Source organism: Myotis lucifugus, unplaced genomic scaffold (genome assembly GCF_000147115.1).
Source record: "Myotis lucifugus unplaced genomic scaffold, Myoluc2.0 scaffold_162, whole genome shotgun sequence".
Classification (NCBI taxonomy): Eukaryota; Metazoa; Chordata; class Mammalia; order Chiroptera; family Vespertilionidae; genus Myotis; species Myotis lucifugus.
The window spans coordinates 1016214-1037555 of record NW_005871210.1 but is presented as its reverse complement, the minus strand read 5'-3'; the positions used below and the strand labels follow the sequence as shown (position 1 = coordinate 1037555).

Sequence of the window (21342 nt, the reverse complement as noted above, 5' to 3'; positions counted from 1 at the left end):
GGAGTACCCTAATTAAGTTAATAACAATGTACCTACTTATATAGTTTAAAAAATTTGGCTCTCAAAAGAAATTTCAATCGTTGTACTGTTGATATTTGGCTCTGTTTGACTAATGAGTTTGCCGACCACTGCCTTAGAGTTTAGGCGATTTGTGCCTAAGAGGGAAGAAATGGGGTGGGGAGGGGGGGCGCGGGAAAGGTGTGCAAGTGATCCCAGCTTCTAAAAGGCCGAGTCCAATCCACCCCCTCTGCCAGGGCCCTGGGCTCCCCGCTCCCCTATTGCAGGCAGCCAGAAAGGAGCACAAGACCCAGCACTTCTGTAAATATGTTTAATGCACTTAGATTACACAGAGGAAGAGGGGCAAGAAGGAAACGACATCTAAGTGAGGCAGCCAACGTTCTTACAAAAGTTCCTGGCTGGCTGCAGCCGGTAGGAACTGAGTCGCCATTGGCATTAGAAACTAATGAAAATGTTTACAAAAGCCTGCTCGTCGCAGCATTCGGGTCCTTGTACAAAAGGAGGGCTCGCTCTACAGGGCTCCTCACTTATTACAGGGACCCAGGGACCTCACCTGGCACGGAGGCCCCGGAAGCCAGAGAGGAAACACAACTGAATAAAAAAATAGTCAAGGGATTTCTTTACTGGTCTGCCCCATAGGGGCACCAACTTTTAGATTTTTTCCCTGCTCCTCAACTCAATCTCAAAACCCAGTCCCAAGACCCTGTGTTTATTTTTAAAACGTTCTAGCCCTTTTAGACTCTCCCCAAGGCTTCCCAGTCCCAGTGCTGGAGCCTGGCCTATGGGACAGGAAGAGAAGGAAAGTGCCAGCTCCCTGGCCACATCTGAGACCTTGCATGAGCCTCTCCACCCGCTCCGAGTGGCAGCTGGGTCTGTGGTCCTCTTGCAGCCCATACTGGACCCTAGGAGCCACAGAGGTCTGCCTTGTGTAGCAGGCAAACAGCACGGGGGTGCCCCTTCCTAGCACCAGGGACTGGGAGGGTGGGGTAGGACCAGGCAAACCTCAGGGAAGCCTGTGGAAGAGGCAGATGAAGGAGGGAAGCTTCTTACCTCCCCCTCACGATGAGGTCAGGGCTCTGAAGGGGCTGCAGGGAGGGAAAGAAGGGATACATTTAGTGAGCACCCACCACGTTTCAGGTGCTGTGCTAAGCACAGTACGTGGTCAGCCCTGCTTGTCTCACCAGCCAGCTCAATGGAGAACCCCTGGGAAGGCATTGCCACACAAGGGAAAGGAGGTGTGGTCAGAGACAGCGGGTGCCCTGCCACTGCCCCAGAGCCACTGCCCCGTAGGAAAAGGAAATGGAGGCCTGGCCCCAGCATGACCTTGGAGGTTCCCAACATGGGGCAGGCAGGGGCCATAGGCTTCATGGCTCATCGTCTCAGAGCTCACCTACTGCCTCCCATACTGATGACAAAGCTTATAAAATAGTCCCCTCCCCATCTCCAAACCAGGCAGGTGGAAGCAGGGCTCCAGAAAGAGAACTGGTGGAGGGCAGGTCAGGTGGCAAGGAAAGGAGGAAAGGTGATGGCACCTCTTTGGCCACGAGACATCGGAAGACAAGAGCTTCGAAGGCAAGGATGCTGTGGCAGACGGAGGCCAGGAAACGTCCTTTTGAAAAGTTCTGAGAAGGCACAGCTGCTCCCAATGTCAGGTCCAGAGGGTTGCACCTTGGCTGCTGGGAGCCTGGAGTCCATCTCTCCCATACTCCAGGCTGATCTGCCTTGAAGCTCTGAGTTTGATGGAATTAACCAGGTAGCCCTAAGGGTGTGTGCAGAGAAGGGGCCAGGCTCCTTGGAAGTCCAATTGCTGCTCCCTGGAGAGACGGTCACTGCCTTCACGGCTCCTGGAGGCAGCTTTGTCGGGATCTCTCATCAGAGGGGTCCTGTACCCGTGGGCCTCCTGTGGCCTCCTGGTGTGTATGGTGGTGTAGACGGGGCAGAGCATAGTCCTGTGTGATCCCTGACAGACAAAATGGCTTTTCTTTGGACAGGCCTGAAGAATGATCTTGAAATAGCAGTCCCTAGAGTTGGGGGTAAAAGGGCATGCATGGGGCTTGTTGATTTCAGGACAGAAGTGGGAGAACATCCAAGAGGGACCCCAAGACCACAGGCCAGAAATAGGTTGGCTTCCGGGAGGAAGACCATGAGAACTTCAGTATTGGGGCAAGGGATTAAGGACCCAGAGAGGCCCAGAGGCAGGACAGGAATGGGGAATGAAAGATGAGAAATGAATGGATGCAGGAGGATAGAAGAGCGGTGGAATGCAGTGTTTGCAAAATCAAAGTGAAAGCCGTTGAGAGGGTTACTTTTTCCATTTTTAATAAGCCAGAGTCCTGCAGCCTGGAGGCTGGGAGGCCCAGGGGATGAGGAAATGGGGCAGGAGTGGTCAAAGAGCTGGAGACCCAGGCCCTGAGTGGCAGGTGGGGATGATCTGTGAGGTGCTGGGCCTCACCCTCTTCCAGGCAAGCCTGGAAGACGAGGCTGAGGCTTCCAAGTCTCTGAGACCCTGACGGTCCTTTAACTTTGTGGGGTCCAGTCCACTGGGAAGCAGCAGCACCCCTTCTTGGCCCAGCTTAACTGGACTCAAGGCTTCATGGGGTAGTCTCAGCTCTCCCCTGCCACAGGCTCTACCAGGCCCACCTGGGAAGAAAAGCCTCTCTGAAGCTGGCTGCTCTGGGCCCTGGGCAGGCAGGTGCACACCATACCTTCTCTGGTGGCGGCTCAGAGGGAGTTAGCCCCAAGCCCTTGTCTGAGAGAATGCAAAAGTTCATCTGGCAATAAAGTTCTGTTTAAAAAACATTATATACACAGCTTCTGGACATCTTTGAAGAGCAATAAAATACCATCGGTTTCTACAAAATAAAATAGAGGAAGAAAACCAAACACAATCAGAGGAATTGTTCGGTGGCAGGAGGAGCTTGACTACCAAAGGCTCCCAGATTGAGCTGGGCAGTGAGCCCCGAGGGCCACTCCACCTCCTTCCTGCTGGGTGCTCGGCAGGGGGTAGGTGAGAGGAGGCCTGAGACCGAGGGGCACATTAAAGGTCCAGAGTCACTTCTCAAACCAGAACTTGAGGCGGCAGCAGGAAAGGAAGGTTTGCATTTGCCCACTCAGTACCCAGTGGGATCAGGGCCTGGTCATGTGGGCTTGGCACTGCAGGTGAGGCGGAGGTCAGCTGCCCATGCCCAGCATCCCGCCGGGCTGCAGGTGCTCGGTCATCCTCACACTTGTCCTTTCATTGGTGGGACTCTCCCTTACACCGTTGTGACACCGGAAGTCACCGGGGAGCAGCTGGGCTCTCCTCTGGCCCCTGCAGGGCCCAGCCCAGGCTAGTGCAGTGGACTATCGAACACCACATCAGGCAGGATGGAGACTTTCAGCTTCTTTTCAGGCCAGCTGTACTCTTTGGGGAGTTTGAACTGTGGAGGGAGCAAGCACAGAGCCAAAGTGCACACGTTAGCAGAATCCACTGCCTCCCCCCAGATTGCCTAGAGTGGCCGGGACTCTCACCCAGGCCTGTCCCTGGTGCTGGGACAGGCCAGGCCACTGGTTGCCTGGTTTCAATCTCAAATGCTAGACCCAGGTGGGTGGCTGAAGTCAAGCTGCTGGAGTTCGTGACCCCTTCCTCCTCTACCCTGGCCGGGCCAATAATTAACCCCAGGTTGGAGGAGGCATGTTTTCTAACTCTTTCTTGACTGTGCTGACCTCCCTCCAGATCACTTCCTTGGTTCTGCCTCTGGCCACAAGCATGTAAGGAATCTATTCCCTGAGGCCCTAGGGCTGGAGAATGGGGGGCAGGGGGAGGGTACAGATACTACAGGGAAATGGCTTGAGGTCTAAAACTGCAAACCTGTCCCTGCCATGGCTTCTCTTGTGAAGGCTGGTGCAGGACACTGAAACCTGCCCTCTGTAGCTTTTGCCAAAGGGACCAAGGGAAGGAGGCCCTGACTTGGCCTCAGAGGGAGCAGAGGCACAGAATGGCTGGAGGTGGTTTCTTGGGTCTGGTCATCCTCAAGAAGAGCAAACCCTCCACCCTGCGCCCCCTTGCTCATCCTCATCTGCTTCCCAAGGTTACCAGCCTGAGCGTGGTCCCAGCGGTGGCCAAGGGGAGTCCAAGGCCTTCCTGTCCCACCCGGGAATCACTGATTTGCTTACAGTTTTGTTTCTAGAGCTTCTGGTGGGGGTAGAGGAAAGAGACGGATACATCTTATTCCCTCTATACTCTAGGCCCCTGAATGTGATCTGGCACACAGCTAGTGCTCAACAGATGTCACTAACTGGGGAATAGGGTCCACCGTTCATGACGCTCACTGTCCTGGGCTAGGCGAGAGGTCAGGCCAGGCTGGACAGGAGGAAGAGCAGGCCCTCAGCCTTCCAGCTGGGCTGGAAGCGAACAGGCCTGATATTTCCTGGCTTGCTCCCTGTACCTCCCTCTGATGGGGGACTGTCCAAGCCAGGACTAAATGGAGAGTGGGACAAGGGATGGGGACAGCCTCCGGACAGGAAAGAAAGAAAAAAAAGTCATTTTTAGTGACCTACTTTGCTAAGCTTCCCCTGGCTCCTGTCCCTCCTGCCTGCCCCCCCCCCCCCCACCCCCTCAACATCCAAGCTCGGAGCAGCAGCTGGCACAGCGCCACCCAGTGCTCCATGGCCTCTCCGGAAGCGCTTCTGGGCAGCTGGCTCTGTCTGTCTGAATGGGAGCTGGGCCTCAGGGACCAGTGGCTTGTGGGGGCTGATTGGCTGGCACAGACTGGGTGCTTGGTGACTCTGAATGTATAAATGAGTTAATTTATCAAGCTGTATCCCAGAGGAGAGAGAAGACACTGTCCTATTAGGGGTGACCTCAGGCTCAGAAGTTCCTGTCCACCTGGAGCCTGGACAGGACAGGCCCGCCCTGTGCACTCTTCCTGCACCCGTGATGTTGGCGCCGCCTGTGCTATGTAGCCCAGGAGCCTGGCAGCTGGGAGCTCCTGGCTGAAAGCTAGCTCCTGCCTGGCCTCTCTTGGGCCTGAAAGCTTGGACCCTGGGAAGTGAAGGAGCTCTCCCCCAAACACACTTCCCGGCAGAAAGGGCCAGGGGAGGGCCTGTCTCTGCCACAGGCAGGGGAGGGCCCAGAAGAACTCTCTGGAGGCCGTGGCCAGCTTGCTAATGTTCTACTAACCTATCGGGCATCAAGGCCAGGAAGGCTCAGATCCCACTGGGGTGCTGCTTAGTAGGAGGCCAGGGGAGGCGAAGGGACTTTCCAGGATGAGGTAAGTCCCTGCAAATGAGGATGCCGGGAACAAGGAAGAAAAACAAAGGGCATTATGGGCTCCAGTCCTGTACCCCCGAGGAGCAGCCAAGGAAAGCACAAGTGCCCACCTGGCCTGCCAGCTCCTCAGGCTCTGGGCTAGGGTTAGAAGAAGCAGACCAAGAGGGAAGAGCCTCTGGCTGGGGGAGGGAGGCAGGAGAGTGGCTCCTGGGTGGCCTGAGGCGAGAGCAGGAGTCCCTTGCTGCCCACCAGAACTCCCCCGTGGAATGTTCTCTGGCAGAGGCATGAGCTTTCTGTTCAGAAGCTGCCAGGAAACAGCAGGGCTGGGGAGCTCTCGCACTAGCCTGAAGGCCCTGGCTGCCCTTCAATGAGGTTCTCAGGAGCAGGCGATTCAGTTTGCTGGGTGTCCTTACGAGGGCTGGGTGGTGGGAAGACAGAGAGGAATAAAGCTGTTTAACATCTCGAGTCTCTCTTCCAGCCTATCCTGACACCTGAGAGAGAGCGAGGAGGAGGGAGGGATGGAGGGAGAGAGAAAGAGAGAGACAGACATGCATGCCCGCTCCTGGAGACCTGAGCCCTCTGTCAGAATCAAATAGGCTTACTTCCTCTGGAGAAGTCAAATCTTCTAAGTCCTCCAACATTTTCTCTACAAACTCTTCCGTCAATAGAATCTGGAAAGAAAGCATAAGACTTTTATTTTATGTTTTCAATAGATGGTCTTTTTGCCAAATGTCAAGCTATGGACCTTCTCCTGGCCATGGAGATCTGTTCTAGGGACAGAGGGAAGTGCTTGAGGCCTATCCTGACTTGTCCCCCCACCCCCACCCCCACTCCCCCACACCTGCCTGCAGTATCAGAGGAACTAGGGTAAAGAAGGAAGGGCGTCAGAGGACAACAGGGAAGAAGGTGGGCACATCTGGAGGGGCAGCGGTGCTGGGCCCAGAGGGATATGGAAATGGGTGGGAAAATGCGGTTTGGGCAGTTGGGGCCTCCTGCAGGTTTCAGTAAAGCCGAGGGGCAGAGAAGAGCGATTGCCAACATCCTTGCCCGAGCAGGTCACATGTTCCCCTCGCCCTCATTTGGTAGGACAAAAGGAATCTGTTTGGGTTTGGAATACAAGCCGGTCTGGAATCTGGAAATGCCCCGGAAGGTACATCCAAGAATGTGCTGGAGAATTTGGAGACTGTGCACCAATCTCTTGTTTTACAAATGGGCAAAGGGACTCTCAACTCCCACTTCCATCTGTGGTATCCACATTCTCTCAGGCCGGAAGCTCCCAAACTCCCGTCCTGCGGCCCATTTAGCCTGAGTTCTTCAAAACTCAGAGAAAGCTCTTTTCCAGTTCGCCTCCCAGCTGTCCCACTTTGCTGCTCCCGTCTGCTGCCTTGTCACGTTATACGTTGATGTCTAGGACAGCCTGGCCCCACTATTCAGCTGGCACAACCACCACCCTCACCCTCTACAGAAGTTTCACACCCATGGGGATGTCCAAGGACACTGGGCCTTCCTCAGGCGATGGGCCGTTTTCCCAGCTGGCTCCTCTGTTCAGGCTGGCTCTAGAGCCAGGCTGGGCTCACCCCAGGCCTGCACCACACCGGGACCGGCCTGAGGATGTCTCTCCTCTTCCCAAGCCGACCCTTCTCCACCCCTCTCCTCTCTGTGCTGGTGCGTGGGGCCTCCTGCACCAGACACTTCCACACCACCAGGCTGTGGCTCTCCCTGCTGCCACTTTGCCTCCTCCGGCAGACTCTGAATGACCTGGTGTGGCCAGAGGAAGAAAAACAATGGGCAAAGACCAAGGTGAAGGGCTCCCCTGAGGGAAAACCCTCTATGAGAAGGATGGGGATCAAGAAGTTGAGAAAATACCCATCAGGTTTCCCCTGGGAATTGTACACTCTGATAAGAGCAGAAATCCCAACATTTAGCATATAGTCAGCTTGGGATATGAAGTGAAAAAGCAGCAGGGTCACTAGGACCTTACAGGATAGAGGACTCCGAAGGGAGGAGGTTAATGGGGTAGAGATAGGAGCAAGGAATGAGCGAAAACGACCCCGAGTGAATACACCAGCCACCACCCCAGGCATCCTGCTCAATGCTCAGTCTTATCCCCTCGTCTCCTTGCAGATGAGGAACCTGAGGCACAGATAGGTTATGTAATCTGCCCAACACCACACAGCTTGTGAGTGGCTGGGACAAGACCATATCGCAGTCATTCCTGGACTTTGAAGTGAGTTAGTGCCTCAAGTACTGCTTCATTTCAAATCCTGAACTCTTACCCACATGATGTTTATGCATTTGCTCATTCTTCCACTCATCTGCCCAACAATCTACATGATTCCACAGCATTCCCTGGGTGCCTCCGCTAGGCCCAGCCCTGGGTGGAGCCCCAGGGACATAGGAATGAAGACAATTCATTCCCCACCTGGACATCCCCCACCCTGTTGACAGGGAGCCAAAGGACGTCTCCATTTCGGGCCGTAAGCCCACAGTCAGGAACAAAACAGCTCCGACCACTGGCCCACGTCTCCTCACTAAAGTTTCTGTTTGAGGAGCTCAGGCCTCAAGTGAGGACAGAGACAAGGTTCAGACAGGCAAAGGGAAACGCCCAGCCCAGGGCTGAGGTGCCCCTCCCGCCCCGTTCTTCCTCCCAGTTCCGCACAGTGGGACTGGCTGACTTCCTCTCACGGACTACAGTGACCAGTTCCCAACCCCACGGATCCTCCCACAGGGGTTTTGCTCCTTGCTCCTCCTCCTATTATCCCAGGGGCCCACCCCCTCCCCCCGCTCCCCCGCCAAGTCCAGGGTTTCTCTACCAGTTATCACCAGTCTGCCTGAGTAGTACAAAAGTCACATTCATATTTTTGGCATTTCCGGGACTTGTTGCCATCTCTTCAAATGCTAGTACAAACATAAGCATACCTAAAACCCAGTTATATTACAATGGCTCCAGTCTGGGGCAGGCTGGGCTGATTTCTAGCCCACAAATAACTTGGAGGGAGAGACTTTTCTGCCAGAGGTAAATAGGTCTGGGGCTGAGAGGAGGTGGGGGAGGGCTCACAGGGACTGTGGCCACCCAGTGCGACTCCGAAGAGCTGTTTTACAATAATGAAAAAGATGACGCCACCAACGCCGAGTTCAGTCCTGAGCCGGTTCCTCTGACAAAGGCCTGGAATTGGTGGTGGGGAGGGTGGGTTATGGTGGCTTTTAGTAGAACAACTACCAAGGGTGTAGGGTACCATCTGTCTGTGGACTCACTCTGTACTCTGCTGGGAGAGGGGATGGCAGGACCAAAAAGGGGGACCAACCCTAATTGCTGGTTAATTTTCACTTTTGATGATTTGCTGGTTCCTGCTGGAAACTTCAAATTATTTTAAAGAAACTAAACGAGGTAAAATTATACATGAGATCTGCATGATATTAAGGGTGACATTCCCTGCAAAGGAACACGACAGACTGTCATAGCTCCAGGCACCTAATTTAATTTCCTTTGGGAGTTAAACCTTAGACGCTTGAATTCAACAAAGACCCCGTTCTTTGTATATTTCAGACCTGGAGCTGAGAATGTTAACAGATCTTATCAACAGGACACTGGAGATAGACAGCTATGATGGAGCACTCTCACTGGTAACAGACTCCCCGTTGTGATACAACTGTGGGAAAAGCCTGTGCAATTCTGGGGCTTGGGCTTCTTGAAGCTCATTGGGTCCCCATGGAGTTGCCTGGCTCTGCCACAAATAATAACAGGAACGGTGATGACAACGACAGTAGCAATGACACCACCACCAATAGCAGGAGCAGCGCCTCCTCTGTGTGCCAGGCACTGGGCTGAGTGCTTGACCTATATTGTTTCATTGAATCTTTACGGCAGTCCTGCAAAGGAGGAAACTACCATCTCCATTTTGTAGACAAGCAGGTCAAGAGTCTCCTGGACTTCAAAGGAACAGTGACCTGCTCTGGCTAGTGCTGCCCGGTGGTTACAGCATCAGCCAGCATACCAAAGAGCTGCAGGTTCAATACCCAGTCAAGGGCATGTACTTGGGTTGCAAATTTGATCCTGGCCTGGTCGGGACACATGCGGGAGGCAACCAATCGATGTGTCTCTCTCGAATTGATATTTCTCTCCCTCTCCCTCTCTCTTTCTCTCTCCTTCCCTTCTACTCTCTCTCTTAAAAAAAAAAAAAAAAAACCATGGGTGAGGATTAACATAAAAGAAGAGCAATCTGGCCCTAGCCGGTAGATCAGGTGGTTAGAGCATCGTCCTGATACGCAAGGTTGTGAGTTTGGTACAAGATGCAACCAATGAATGCATAAATAAATGGGATAACAGATTGATGTCTCTCTCTCTCTCTGTCTCACTTCCTCTCTCTCTAAAATCAATTAAAAAAAAGGGGGGGGACAGTAATCTGACCTCATGGTAGTAGAGGCTCTTTTTCTATCTGGGGAAGGTAGCCCGATTCTAGAAACCTTATATAATCAATGCCAACACCGCTCTCTCCTCTGATTGGGGAGATGAAGATGACTTTGACCAATGGCCTGGAAAATCAACAATCCCAACCCCAACTAGCCACGTAACACCTGGCTAGTTGCTCAGCTCAAAAGGGCTGGTACCCTGAGGGGCATAGACATACCTGCTCAAAAACCAGATTGGACATGTCCAGCTGGGATGGCTCAGTGGTTGAGTGTCGACCTATGAACCAAGAGGTCACTGGTTCGATTTCTGGTCAGGGCACATGCCTGGGTTGAGGGCTTGATCCCTGGTGGGGGGCCTGCAGGATGCAACCAATCCATGTTCCTATCTCTCTATACCTCTCCCTCTTTGTAAAAATCAATAAAAACATTTTAAAAAACCAACAGCCTAGGATGCCCAATTGGAAAGGAAGGCAAACTCATGCCCAAAGATGGTTTCCAAGTGGGACAGCAGGGAAAGTTTCCAGGCTAGCTGGAGAATGCATACATAAGGCAACAGTTACTCTGGTCCAGAAAACAGCAGTATAAATAATGATGATGATGAGGATGAGGATGAAATTGTAATAGCACTCATTGATGTCTGCACTCACGCAATGCTGGGCATAGAATGTTTATATTTGTGTACAAACAGCCCTCGGAGGGAAGAGACACTCTACTGAGAGGGGAAAGCCCCCCAACCAACCTCCCTTGGGAAGTTTTTGAAAATATGCAGACTAGGCCCCATCCAGACCTCCGGAATCAGAATATCCTGGGCAAGGCCAAGCATGTGTGTTTTATTATTATTTTTAAATATATTTTATTAATTTTTTACAGAGGAAGGGAGAGGGATAGAGAGTTAGAAACATGGATCAGCTGCCTCCTACACACCTCCTACTGGGGATGTGCTTGCAACCAAGGTACATGCCCTTGACCAGAATCGAACCTGGGACCTTACAGTCCTCAGGCCATCGCTCTATCCACTGAGCCAAACCGGTTAGGGCGGCATGTGGGTTTTAAAAGGTGCTCCAGGAAATCATGGCGGGGGAGTGCCGGAAATACTCAAGTTCACAGGGGGACAGAGCTTGGGCACAGGCTTAACCAATAGGGTGAGTTGGTGGCTGCAGCTCCTTGCCCTCATCACACCCCACCTTTGATCAGGGAGGGGGCTTGGGATCTAGGCCAACAACTTAGTCTAAGTTACTCACACCAGGTACCTTGGGACAGCCTGGCTGGTTGGTGATGAGGGAGGATTGTCAACAGCTGCCCAATTTCCCAGGCCCCAGCAAGTTCCAAAAGAAACTCAAAAAGTGATTGTTTGTCAGTGCCTGCCCTGGGCAGGTCTGGCTATGCTACAGGCAGAAGCCCAGATGCTGCAGATCGGATTCAAATGTCTGTGGTCAATGATATTTCTGAGTCTGCAAATAGTGCTGACAATGCCCACTCCTTCCCCTCGGTATGACAATCCACACTCTGTCCGGGGCCTTGTTTGCATTTCGTGTAGACACGTTGTTCTTGCTTTCCAACAAGTTTGGATTTCTTCTTCTCTCTCTTCCTTCTCTGAGGGAAGGAAACGTGTTGTTTACAGGGCAGGGCCTGCCAAGGAGCTGGTCTGGCACCCATGATGGCAGTGGAGGAGGCAGGGATGAGGAAGCGGTCCAGTCTGTGTCCCCCTCACTCCAACATACAGACACAAGCCAGAAAACAGCCCAGAGACTCCAGGCTCAGGGCAGCGTGTGTGGCAGGCAGGCCTCACTCATTTCCTATTCTCAGTGGGTGGCGAGAAGCTGGCTCTGGTGGAGAGGAGGAGGCTCAGACTCCTCCTGCTCTGGCTGTTGGTTGGCTGGTGAGGGCACCGTGGGCCATCACATCACCTCCTGAAAGGGAGGGTGGTATACTTCCCCAGCACAGTGCCGGGATCTAAACCCTAATGGGTGTACCCTGGACAATGAGGTCACCATGACAGCCCGCGCAAAGGCTTCCGGGGAGAACAGCTGTGGCCAGGTTCACCAGTGGAAGGAGAAACCGTAGAGCCACTGAAGAGGAGCTGCCCAGGGCCTGGGCCAGGGATTACCACGTGTCTTTCACACACATCCAAGTGGGTGGGTAGGGAGGGGAGAGGGCAGGGCTTTTCCTGAGGACAGTGATGAGTCAGAGGAGGAGAGCCCAGCAGTGAGTCCCTAAACCTGGCCTGCAGGGTGGAGCCACTCAGAACAGCTGCAGGGTGTCTTCTCCCAAGCCTGGGACCTCCCATCAGGGCTGGGAGAGAATGGCTGGGAATGGGAGCACCACCTGGGTGAGCTGTCAGACACCACACAGCTGAGAAAGCATTGCAGGGCTTAAAAAATATTCTCATATTTGGTGATGTGACCCCTACCTAACCTCTGGGGCCGACTTCCTCCCCTTCAGATCAGTGCTGGCTGGGGACGGATGAATGACTTAGCTCTGGGCCGGGCTCCCACTCACAGCACTAACAGCATGGTGATGATAGACTCAAGGGAGAGGGCTTGTTCAAGCCACCGAGACCAAGAATGCTGGGGGAAGGCAGGCAGGAGAGAATGCTGGCAGGCCTCCCCCAGGGTCTGAAGACCTGCCTGCACAGCTCCAGAGTTAGCTGATGGGCTCTACCATCTCGATGAGGGTGAAAACAGCAGATGGTAGGGCAGAGGGAGTCAAGGCGTCCACCTCTGGAAATTGAGAAGCCTAGGAATTGGAGCAGGAATCTGCCTCTCCAGCTCCTCCAGGAAGCAGGGCGCGTCCACTGTGCTCACCCTGGGGTCGCCGATGACCCTGCCTTTCTGTGTTGCTGGGGCCCGACTTTCCTGGGGCTGGAGAGACAGGGAGAAAAGCAGCATGGAGAACAGGTGCAGGCCCAGATTCCCTCACTTTCTGCCTTTTTCTCTCAGCCTCTCCTTTGTCACTCTCCTCCCATGTGGGGTGTCTTTGCCATGCCTTTCCCCCAAGAGATAACAGGCCTGGGCTGGTAGCCAGAACAAGGTGCCAAGGCTGGAAATGAAGGCTTCCAAGACTGTTGAAGGCTGATGCAAGAAGTCATCCAGCCCCTCCCAATTCAGCTGGGACCAACAGGAAGGTTCAAGTAGCAGCCAAGAAAACAAAAGTCTGGGTCTCTTGCCCTTGCTGGTGACAAGCCTAATCCCAGGCCTCTAGGAGGTCCTGCAGACTCCCAGGGAGACAGGCAGCCTCAGAAGGAGACCTTCAGGCCCACAAGTAATTACAGGCCCAGGTTCCCACAAGCTAGGGAGCTGCCTGTGACCACAGTGGCAAGACCCTAAAGGAAGGAGGCTGGCAGTGAGATGCAGAAAATGCTGACTGCTGGGATGGGGAGGAGGGCTGCTGTGGGTGTTGGTACTATGGCTGAGGACCGGCTGGGGGCAGGGCAGAGGTTTCCCAGGACTTTCTGGAAAGGGCCTGAGAAACCCCTTGGTAAGTGAGGGTGCGTGCCTGGGGAGTGAGGCCCTAGCCAGCTTTCCTGGGAGCTCCCCTGTGAGTTGGCCCCTGTGGTGGACCACACTAATGAGCCCCTAACACAGGCCTTTGATTAAGCAGCTCCCAGCACAGCAACTTTATTGAAACATGCTGAAGCCAGCGGCTGGTTCCCACTGCTCCCGGTTCCCCAGGCAACAGTGAATGGGAGGGGACCATGTGCATGGGAGTAGCAGAGCCCTAGTGCTCAAGCTCACTGAGGGGCTGCAGGCGAGATGAGGGGAGCGGAGGTGGACTGGAATGCCAGAGCTGGGGACAGGAGGCTTGGGAACTAGGGTTGGGTCCAGAACTTTAGGGGGACTGATGGGCAGCATGGCATCTGCTGAGTCCTTGGGAGTTCAAGGTCCCCACGCTTGTGAGAATTGGAGATGCTGACCACCCCCTCCTCAGGGTAAGAAGATGTTCTTAGGGGAAGGTGGGACTCCAAAAACAGGTTCAGAATTGAGGATATAAAATGTAATGGGCGGGGCGGGGGGGGCGGGGTTTATTGTTGAGTTCTGGGAGGCCCCAGTCTCTACTTTCCCAAGAAACCGTGCTTGAACCTTCAATATACGCTAATGTTATCTGAGGACATTGCTGCTGAGACCTGTCAGCACTCGGTCATCTACTGGGAATGATGTCCTGTGAACTCTCAGGGCTGGGGCCTCCTGCATGGTCCTCGCCTTTCCCCTCTTTACTGGCTCTGCCCAGGCACGAGGCCTGCTCCTACCTGCTGTCCGCAGAGGCAGCCTGGGGGCCGGGGGCACCGCTGCGGGTGGGGTGTGGAGGCCCTTTCCACTTGTACTAAGCTCATTTCAAATGTTACACTTCAGAGCTTTTGCTACAGTAACTATCAACACCACATGGACAGAAATCTAATGTTACCAAGAGGGACTTTTAAAATGTATTTATAACTTTATGGTTCAAAGTAATTTTGTTATGAAACAATGTAATAACAACAGTGGAAAAAGGCAAGATAATTTATGGAGCACAATATCCCTAAAGCACCAGCCTCCATTTCTACCTTGGCTGAGTCTGGGGAGTGTGGTTGGTGTCCCTTGCTTGCTGTTTGTTTTAATTAAGGGTTAGTATTTTGGGGGGAGGGGGAAAGAGTGCTGGCCTAAAGGAGGAGAAATTCAGCTGCAAGGCAACACACACACGCAGACAAAAGCATGCCCACATTAACAGTGTGTATGTTTCACAGAACACCCGCCCCCCAGACCGTGTTAAACCCACAAAACCCACACAACTCTCTTCTCCTCTCCTGTAATCTCCCACCCTCACCCACAAACAAGGCAGGTCACCTTTTGGATTAGGGTCAGAGTCCCTTTCGTGATACTCCTGGGAGAGGTAAGGCAGAGTGTCCCTCCTCCCGCTCGCCCAACAAACAAACAACAGACAAGGATGTTGCTCCTCGACTTCCCCTGGACCAGGCCAAGCACCTAGGAGGCCGGAAACAAGGTGGGGTCGGAAGGAGGCCTGTAGCTGTCAGCCCGGCAGCCCGTTTGGCAGTGGCTCTGAAGCTGTACTCCAGCCAGAAGAGCAAAGGAGAAAAAAGTGTTCTGGACAAGCCAGCAGGTTTCTGTGCAGAGAAGCTGGGTCTCCACCAGGAGGAATGGGAGAGCCATTAGATGAGGGGAGGGAGAGGCTCTGCCTGCCCATCCCAGCTCCAGGTCCACATGCCCATTTTCTAGGAATTCTGGTGGGGTTTCCACAGGCACTCGAGAGTGGCCCCCACACGTCCTCCCATTCTACTTCACCCTTGGCTTCCCCAGGGTGCAGAGCACATCCCTAAAACCTGGATTTCCATGGCAAACAGAACTACCAATGGCCAGGGCCTAGAGAGTTATCACTCATGTCTCAAGTGATAGGGGAGAGGCCAGGAAGTGCTCCTGGAGCTGACGGGATGGGCAGCAGCAGCCACACTCCACACGGCTTCTCATAACCAGCCCTCAGGAAGGGAGCCACCAAGAGCTGCCAAGGGAGGAGAGGGAGGAGACGGGAGCTGGAAGAGCTCATGGAAAGGAGGTGGGAAGAAGAAAAAGAGCCTTCTCACTTGTAACCAGGGTCCATGAGCTGCGTAAGGGTGCTCCTCAGTGGCAAAGGCACCTTCCACTCCCGTGGAGACGAATGTGATGGCCATGTCACCTGTGATACTTTTATATGTAAAGTGCCGTCCATGCAGGAGCCTGCCCCTGGGGGTGGGAACAGGAAGACAGTGAGCAGCAGGCCTGGCCAAGGCTCAGGGACTGGGGCTATGCTCCCTGGGACAGGATGCCTGCCACATGCCCTCCTGACTGCCCACCAGTCCAGCAGGGACTGTAACGAAACATGTTCATTTCAACACCTTCCAAGAGAAGCCTCTCACGATTTCTCTCCTGGCGTTCTTCCAAAGTGCTCAAAGCTAGCAGAGACACTAGATCAGCATTCGAAGGGCCTGCAGGGGAAGTCGAGTCCGCCTCCTTCATGTCCTGGTGAGGCCAGAGGGCAGTTAGCAGTGCACCCAGGTCATGCCCAGAGCTAAGGTGGGGTGGGTGGGTCATGGCCCCTTTGTTTAGCGGATGGGGGTGAAGTAGTTCCTAATTTCCCCCTCTTGGATGACGGTGGAGTGCCTTCACAGCACAAGCCCTGTGCCCAGAATCTCCCACCTGCTTGTGCACCTCCCATAAATGACTAGCCACAAGGGGAAAGCCCATTTTTAATTTAAAAAAAGAAAGAAAGAAAAGAAAAGCTGCAGCCAAGTGGGGTCACTCCGAGGGAGCACAAGAAGTCACTGTGAGTCCCCAGTCTGGAAATACATCTGGGGGACGGGCAGGCAGGAGCAACCGGTGGGGCAAAGACGCCACTCAGCAAAGGAAGCAGAGCTGCTCTTTGCTTTCTCAGGCTGCCCCAGATTAACCCTTTCATAATCGAAAGGCCCTGAGCCTGGCTCAGAGAGGGAGCTGGGGAGGAAATGCCTAGGGTCCTAGCTGTGGGGAGAGGGGGGACCCTGCCAGCCGCCATTCATCCTGACTACTAGCTATCTTTGCCCTGCTAACCAGGGTGGCTGGCCAAGCCTGTCACCATCCAAGTTCCTTCCCCAGGCTCCAGGGACAGTGTGGAGGGTCCACACCAGTGCAGATCTGGTTCTAAAGCTCGCATCTTTGGCCAACACACTATACAAACGTTTATGTCACAATGACTTGTTCTTCCCTATGATAGCAGCAGGAGCTTTTGGGGGTCCTTCTTCCCCTGCCCTTTCTTCCTTGTCACTGTTGTCTGAGTTTTGAGTTATTCTTGTAGTCTCCCCTGCAATAAACAGGGTGGAACCCCTGAGAGCTATGGAGGAAGCCAGCTGCAACAGATTCAGCCCAGTACAGCATCCCCAAGCAGAGAGCTGAACTCTGGACACAGGGCTGGGTTTCTGGCACTGTGGACAGTAGCAGAAGGGACACAGCTGGGCTTCCTGGCCCCTCGAGGAGTCTGCTGGACTGGCCACTGGGTTTGAAGAACTGAGTGTTTTACATGGGAAAAGCAGCAAGCAGGAGAAAGCAGAGCCCAATCCACCAGAGCCCTGCCCTACTACACCAGTGCGATGGGGACCCTGCCACCCCTAACTCTGGGTTTGGGGGAGGGCAGGGGCATCTGAGATGCCCTATGTCACTGAATCCCCACCTAAGGGAACAGGGCTGAGGGCCACTTCTCTGGACAAAGGAGAGATCTTCAGCATAGTGGGGGCTACTGGGCGGTTCAGAGTCCGCAGGCTCCCCCACAGGCTTCCATGGAGCTGCCCGACTAGTTCTCCTCCCTCCTTGGGCCCCAGACTCCAGCCAGGTGTGGGGGGAGATGGCAAGCACAGGCACGGTGGCTCCTTGAGGCCAAGTTGGGTGCTGAGGGGCTCTCACCTTAGGCAGAGAGGGATGAGGGCTCCTGACTCTTGGTTGAATTTCAGATGTACACTCTCAAGTTGCCGTGTGCGGATCAGCTCATGGGGGATAATGGCTGTGGAGCTGTCGCTTTCCAGGCTGTCTTTGCGGCTCCTGTGAAGCAAGCACAGGAATAGGTTCTGACCACAGGGCGGAACAAGACGGGCGTCTCCCAGGCTGGGATCCTGAACAACGGCAATGGCAGTCATTGATGGTAATGACAACAACAGCCACCACTCAGTAAGGACCTGCCCAGCCAAGATTTGGAAGCAGTCAAAGTCTCCATCAGTAGATGAGTGGATAAAAAAGCTGTGGTAGATTTATACAATGGAGTACTACTCTCCTGAAAAAAGGAAAAAATATTACCCTTTTGCGACAGCATGGATGGATCTGGAGAACATTATGCTAAGTGAAATAAGCCAGTCAGAGAAAGACAAGTACCGTATGATTGCCCTCATGTGGAAGTTAATGAACAAAAGAACTACCAAGCAAAACAGAGACAGACTCATAGATAGAGAGAGGCAGACAGCTCTGGGTGGCGAGGGGGTGTTGGGGGGTTGGTGGAGGGACTGAGCAAAAAAGGGAACAAAAAGAATGAGAACTCATGGACATGGACGACAGTGTGGTGACTGCAGGTGGTGGGGGGCAGGTGGAGGTGGAAGAGGGCACAGAAGGGATAAATGGTGATGGATAAAATATTTAAAATTTTTAATTAAAAAAAGAACTTGCCAAGCAACCTTACAACACCCCACGAGGTGGGCATAACTATTCTATTCCTTTACAGATAAGGAACTGAGGATCAGGGAGGGTAAGTAACTTGTCCAGGCTGCACAGCCAGGGAGTGTGAAGCTGGGATGTGGTTGCAGATAGATCTGGCTCTGAAGCGCGCATCTTTGGCCAACACACTGTATAAATGTTTATGTCACGGTGACTTGTTTTTCCCTATGACAGCAGCAGGAGCTTCTGGGGTCCTTCTTCTCTGACCCTGGAGCCTCGGACTCCGAGTTCTCTGTGGCTGCTAGAAACCCAGGAGACAGGCTCCAAGAGCTTCCTTCCAGCTGACTCGGAAAGGCTCTAGGCTTACATACTTCTGCTAATGGCCAGGAGCTGCAGTGACATACACATCCTTCGTCTAAGCAGGAAATGATGCAGTCCTCAGCGAGGGGGTGGAAGCCAGGCTCTCAGGAGGCAGACCAGTGAGCCTGGACGGGCTGCAGAGCCCTGTACCAGAGTGTGACTACGGCCTTGGCCACAGTGAGCTGTCATTGCTGCCTCATAGTCCCTCCTGTCCTGCTTCCTACCAACAGCTTGTCCCACAGCTCAGCCACGAGGTCCTGTGGCAATCTAAGATTTGCTTTTTCAAGTTCAGCTGCCCCTACTGAAATGCCTCAAATCTGCCTCAGCCAGAAATGAGGGTTACCCACTGATCCCATTCAAAAGGCCGGAACCTGGTTTGGGCAGTGAATCTCAGAACAATTCCCTAGTGTCCATCAAAATACTGGGTGAGAAGCTCTAGTTATTTATAATTCAAGTGGCCAAAGCCACCCAGGATGTCTGGGCCTGACAGGCGGAGAGCCAGTGAGGGGCAGGGCCAACCTCCTCACACACTGGAAGGCTGAGCGCTGGGGTCTGTGGCCAGTGAGGCAGAGGACCTCCCCAGAGGGAGGTATGAGGTCAGCAGGCAAGAGGCTGGAGGGTGACATAGGCTAATAAAAGCCCCTGAGGTAATGGGGACCTCCCACGAGCTGGGTGGACCCACCCTCGGATGTATGTGACTGCTCTTTCACCAAGCACTCCCTCCCCTTGGTTTCCCAAAGCCAATTCTGAAACTGCCCTTTGCTCTTGCTTCTCCTTTGACAAACCCTTTCACAAGACCTGAGGAGACAAATGCTCTGGCCAGAGGGTCACAGAATTTCAGCACTGGGAGGAAACTCAGGTTGTTTAATCTCCCTCTTTCCTTTACAAAATAGATCCAGGACACAGAGCTGGTCTGCGGCAGGCCAGTGTGGGAGCCTAGGACCTCTGACCAACGCTCTCCCTTATATCCGGCCGCTAGGCCTCCTGCCTCCCTCCCCAGAAAGGAGAGCAACACCAAACACCACGTCCTCCCCAAGCCCAGACAAGGGCGGGACTCAGGAGAGCTCCCCTGCCCGGAGCCCCTCCTCTGCTCCAGAGTAAGGAGCCCACAGATTTCCTGAGTCCTCGCATCAAACACCCCAGGTAGATTCTAGGCTAACCCTTCTTTTACAGATGAGGAAACAGGCTCAGAGAGGTGAGGTGACACGCCTAAGGTCACAGAGTGAGTTTAAGTGGAAGAGCCAGGGCGTGACTCTTACAATTGCTTCCCTGTGCCATCTGTGACTACTACGGTGCGCACCGACTGACATGTCATCCTGCTCCCTGGCTGCCAGGCAGAGCCTCCGAGCCTGCAGGGCCTGCTGGGAGGATCCCCGCCTCTCTGGCACAGGCAAAAATGCTGATGAATAGCAACTGGGAGTGGGGGTGGGAGGCTGGGGGAGAAGAATCAACAGCACACAGGACTAGAGACATCTCAAGCTGGAGGGAAAAATAAATTGTTGAAAGTCAGCTAAAGTCACCTTGGTAACTGCTACAACACACTCACCCTGAACGAGGACATCAAACCCAACTGCAAATAGCTTTAAAGAAATGGAAAAGAACTTAATCATCTGAAGAATTAATGTGACAAGTGCCCACATTTACACCTCCCACCAACCTTCAATCATCTGAAATCGTACTTTAATCTTTTAAGAGAAAAAAAAATTGCAGAATGCTGGATGTGCAGTCCTGGAGCTCGGGTATTTCCGGCATGCTGCTTCAATGGAAATGCGGCTGCTCCACACACACGCAGGAGCCCAGCTTTTTGCTGATTTGTTTTTTCTGGACATCGATTCAGAAGCATGAATTATTTGTGTGGGCTGGGTGAGGTATTAAATCTGCAGCCGACACAGGTTTGCAATGTTTTGCATGGTTGTCAGCTTAATCTTAGTCATAAAAAAATAAGTAGTGTGCTCGCCAGCATGGCCTAATTTTTCAGCTGGGCTGTTTTCTCCCTGAGCTCCCAGTGGAGGGGAAGGCATAGGTTGGGGGCTGGAAGGGAGAAGGGGTCTGAGGGAGGCATGGTCCACACCCACTGGGACTGCTAGGGATATGGAGCCAGGGGTGAAGGATGACCTACTGCCCCAGGCGGCAGACTGGCTAAAAGCATTGGTTCAGGCAAATGACTTAAACCTCTCCCTAAGCTTCCGTATCCTCTTGATGGAAATAAATAACAATATTCCTTCTTTATAGGATTAAATGAGATGACCCAAGCTAAGCACCTAACAGTGTCTGGGATGTATTAGGTGCTCGAAATATATCTGGAATGCATTACCAGGATGTTAGCGGCTGCCTGTGGAAGTCTATCTGCTCCTCCTGCAAGAAGCTGACAGCTTAATACAGACTTGTTTGCCTTTTCCCTGGGCCCATATTCCATCTGCTTCTGGCCAAGTCAGCCCCCCTTTCTGAGCAAAGGCCTTGCCCTGAGCTTGAGAGAGGGGGCTTCTGAGATGGGGCTTGAAAGGGGTCCTGGCTCCCTGAGCAGACACTGCGGGCCCTGGGAAGGCCCAACTATAGGCCAATCTAAACCCTGGAGGCCTCTCTCCTGCTGAGGGAGGCACTGGCAAGGCCATCTTCCTTCTACAGAGCACAATTGGTCTTCCTGTAGTTCTCACCCACTCATCGTCAAGATGCCCAGGAAGTTTAATCCACCCTCACGACAGCCTTTCAAATCCCTAAAGCCGCTCTCACTGCCCATCAACAGTTTCTCTTTTCCAGAATTTGTGGCCCCAGCTTCCAATTATATTTTAAAGACAAGGTTCTGGTCTCTTCTGTCCATCCACATCACCCTCCTATGAATTCACTCTAGCTCGTAAAGCCAGAGCGTCGTGTCCGGAAGTGAAGGGTTGTGTGTGGAAATAAATATATGATGTGGCCTAACCAGTGCAGATCACAGAGGGACTAGGAGCTTTCTTGTGCAGGATATTTTATTTCTATTAAAACTGTCATCAGATTGTCTATTCCTTGTAACCCTATCGCACTGCCAACTCAGACTGCACCCCCCTGTGCTGCACGGAGGCTTTCTCCCCCGGGCCGCACTGAGACCTCTTCGCCTCCATCTTGTAGGTCCTGTGGAGTTTTTGGAGCTAAGAGCAGAACTCCGCACTATCTGGCTAGTGTTTTAGG

General features: G+C 53.3%; 1 protein-coding gene across 1 annotated transcript in view; it reads right to left on the bottom strand.

The window, feature by feature from the left end:
* Positions 1-2311: 2311 nt before the first annotated feature.
* SUFU (SUFU negative regulator of hedgehog signaling) overlaps positions 2312-21342 on the bottom strand; it is a gene marked incomplete at its 5' end in the record, with an annotated part of 88046 nt that continues 69015 nt past the window's right edge. Inside the window, 4 exons of the mRNA XM_006095938.3 lie at positions 2312-3437; positions 5872-5940; positions 15252-15390; positions 17080-17214. Coding sequence (XP_006096000.1) covers positions 3348-3437; positions 5872-5940; positions 15252-15390; positions 17080-17214 — 433 coding nt within the window. The remainder of the gene's footprint in view (positions 3438-5871; positions 5941-15251; positions 15391-17079; positions 17215-21342) is intronic.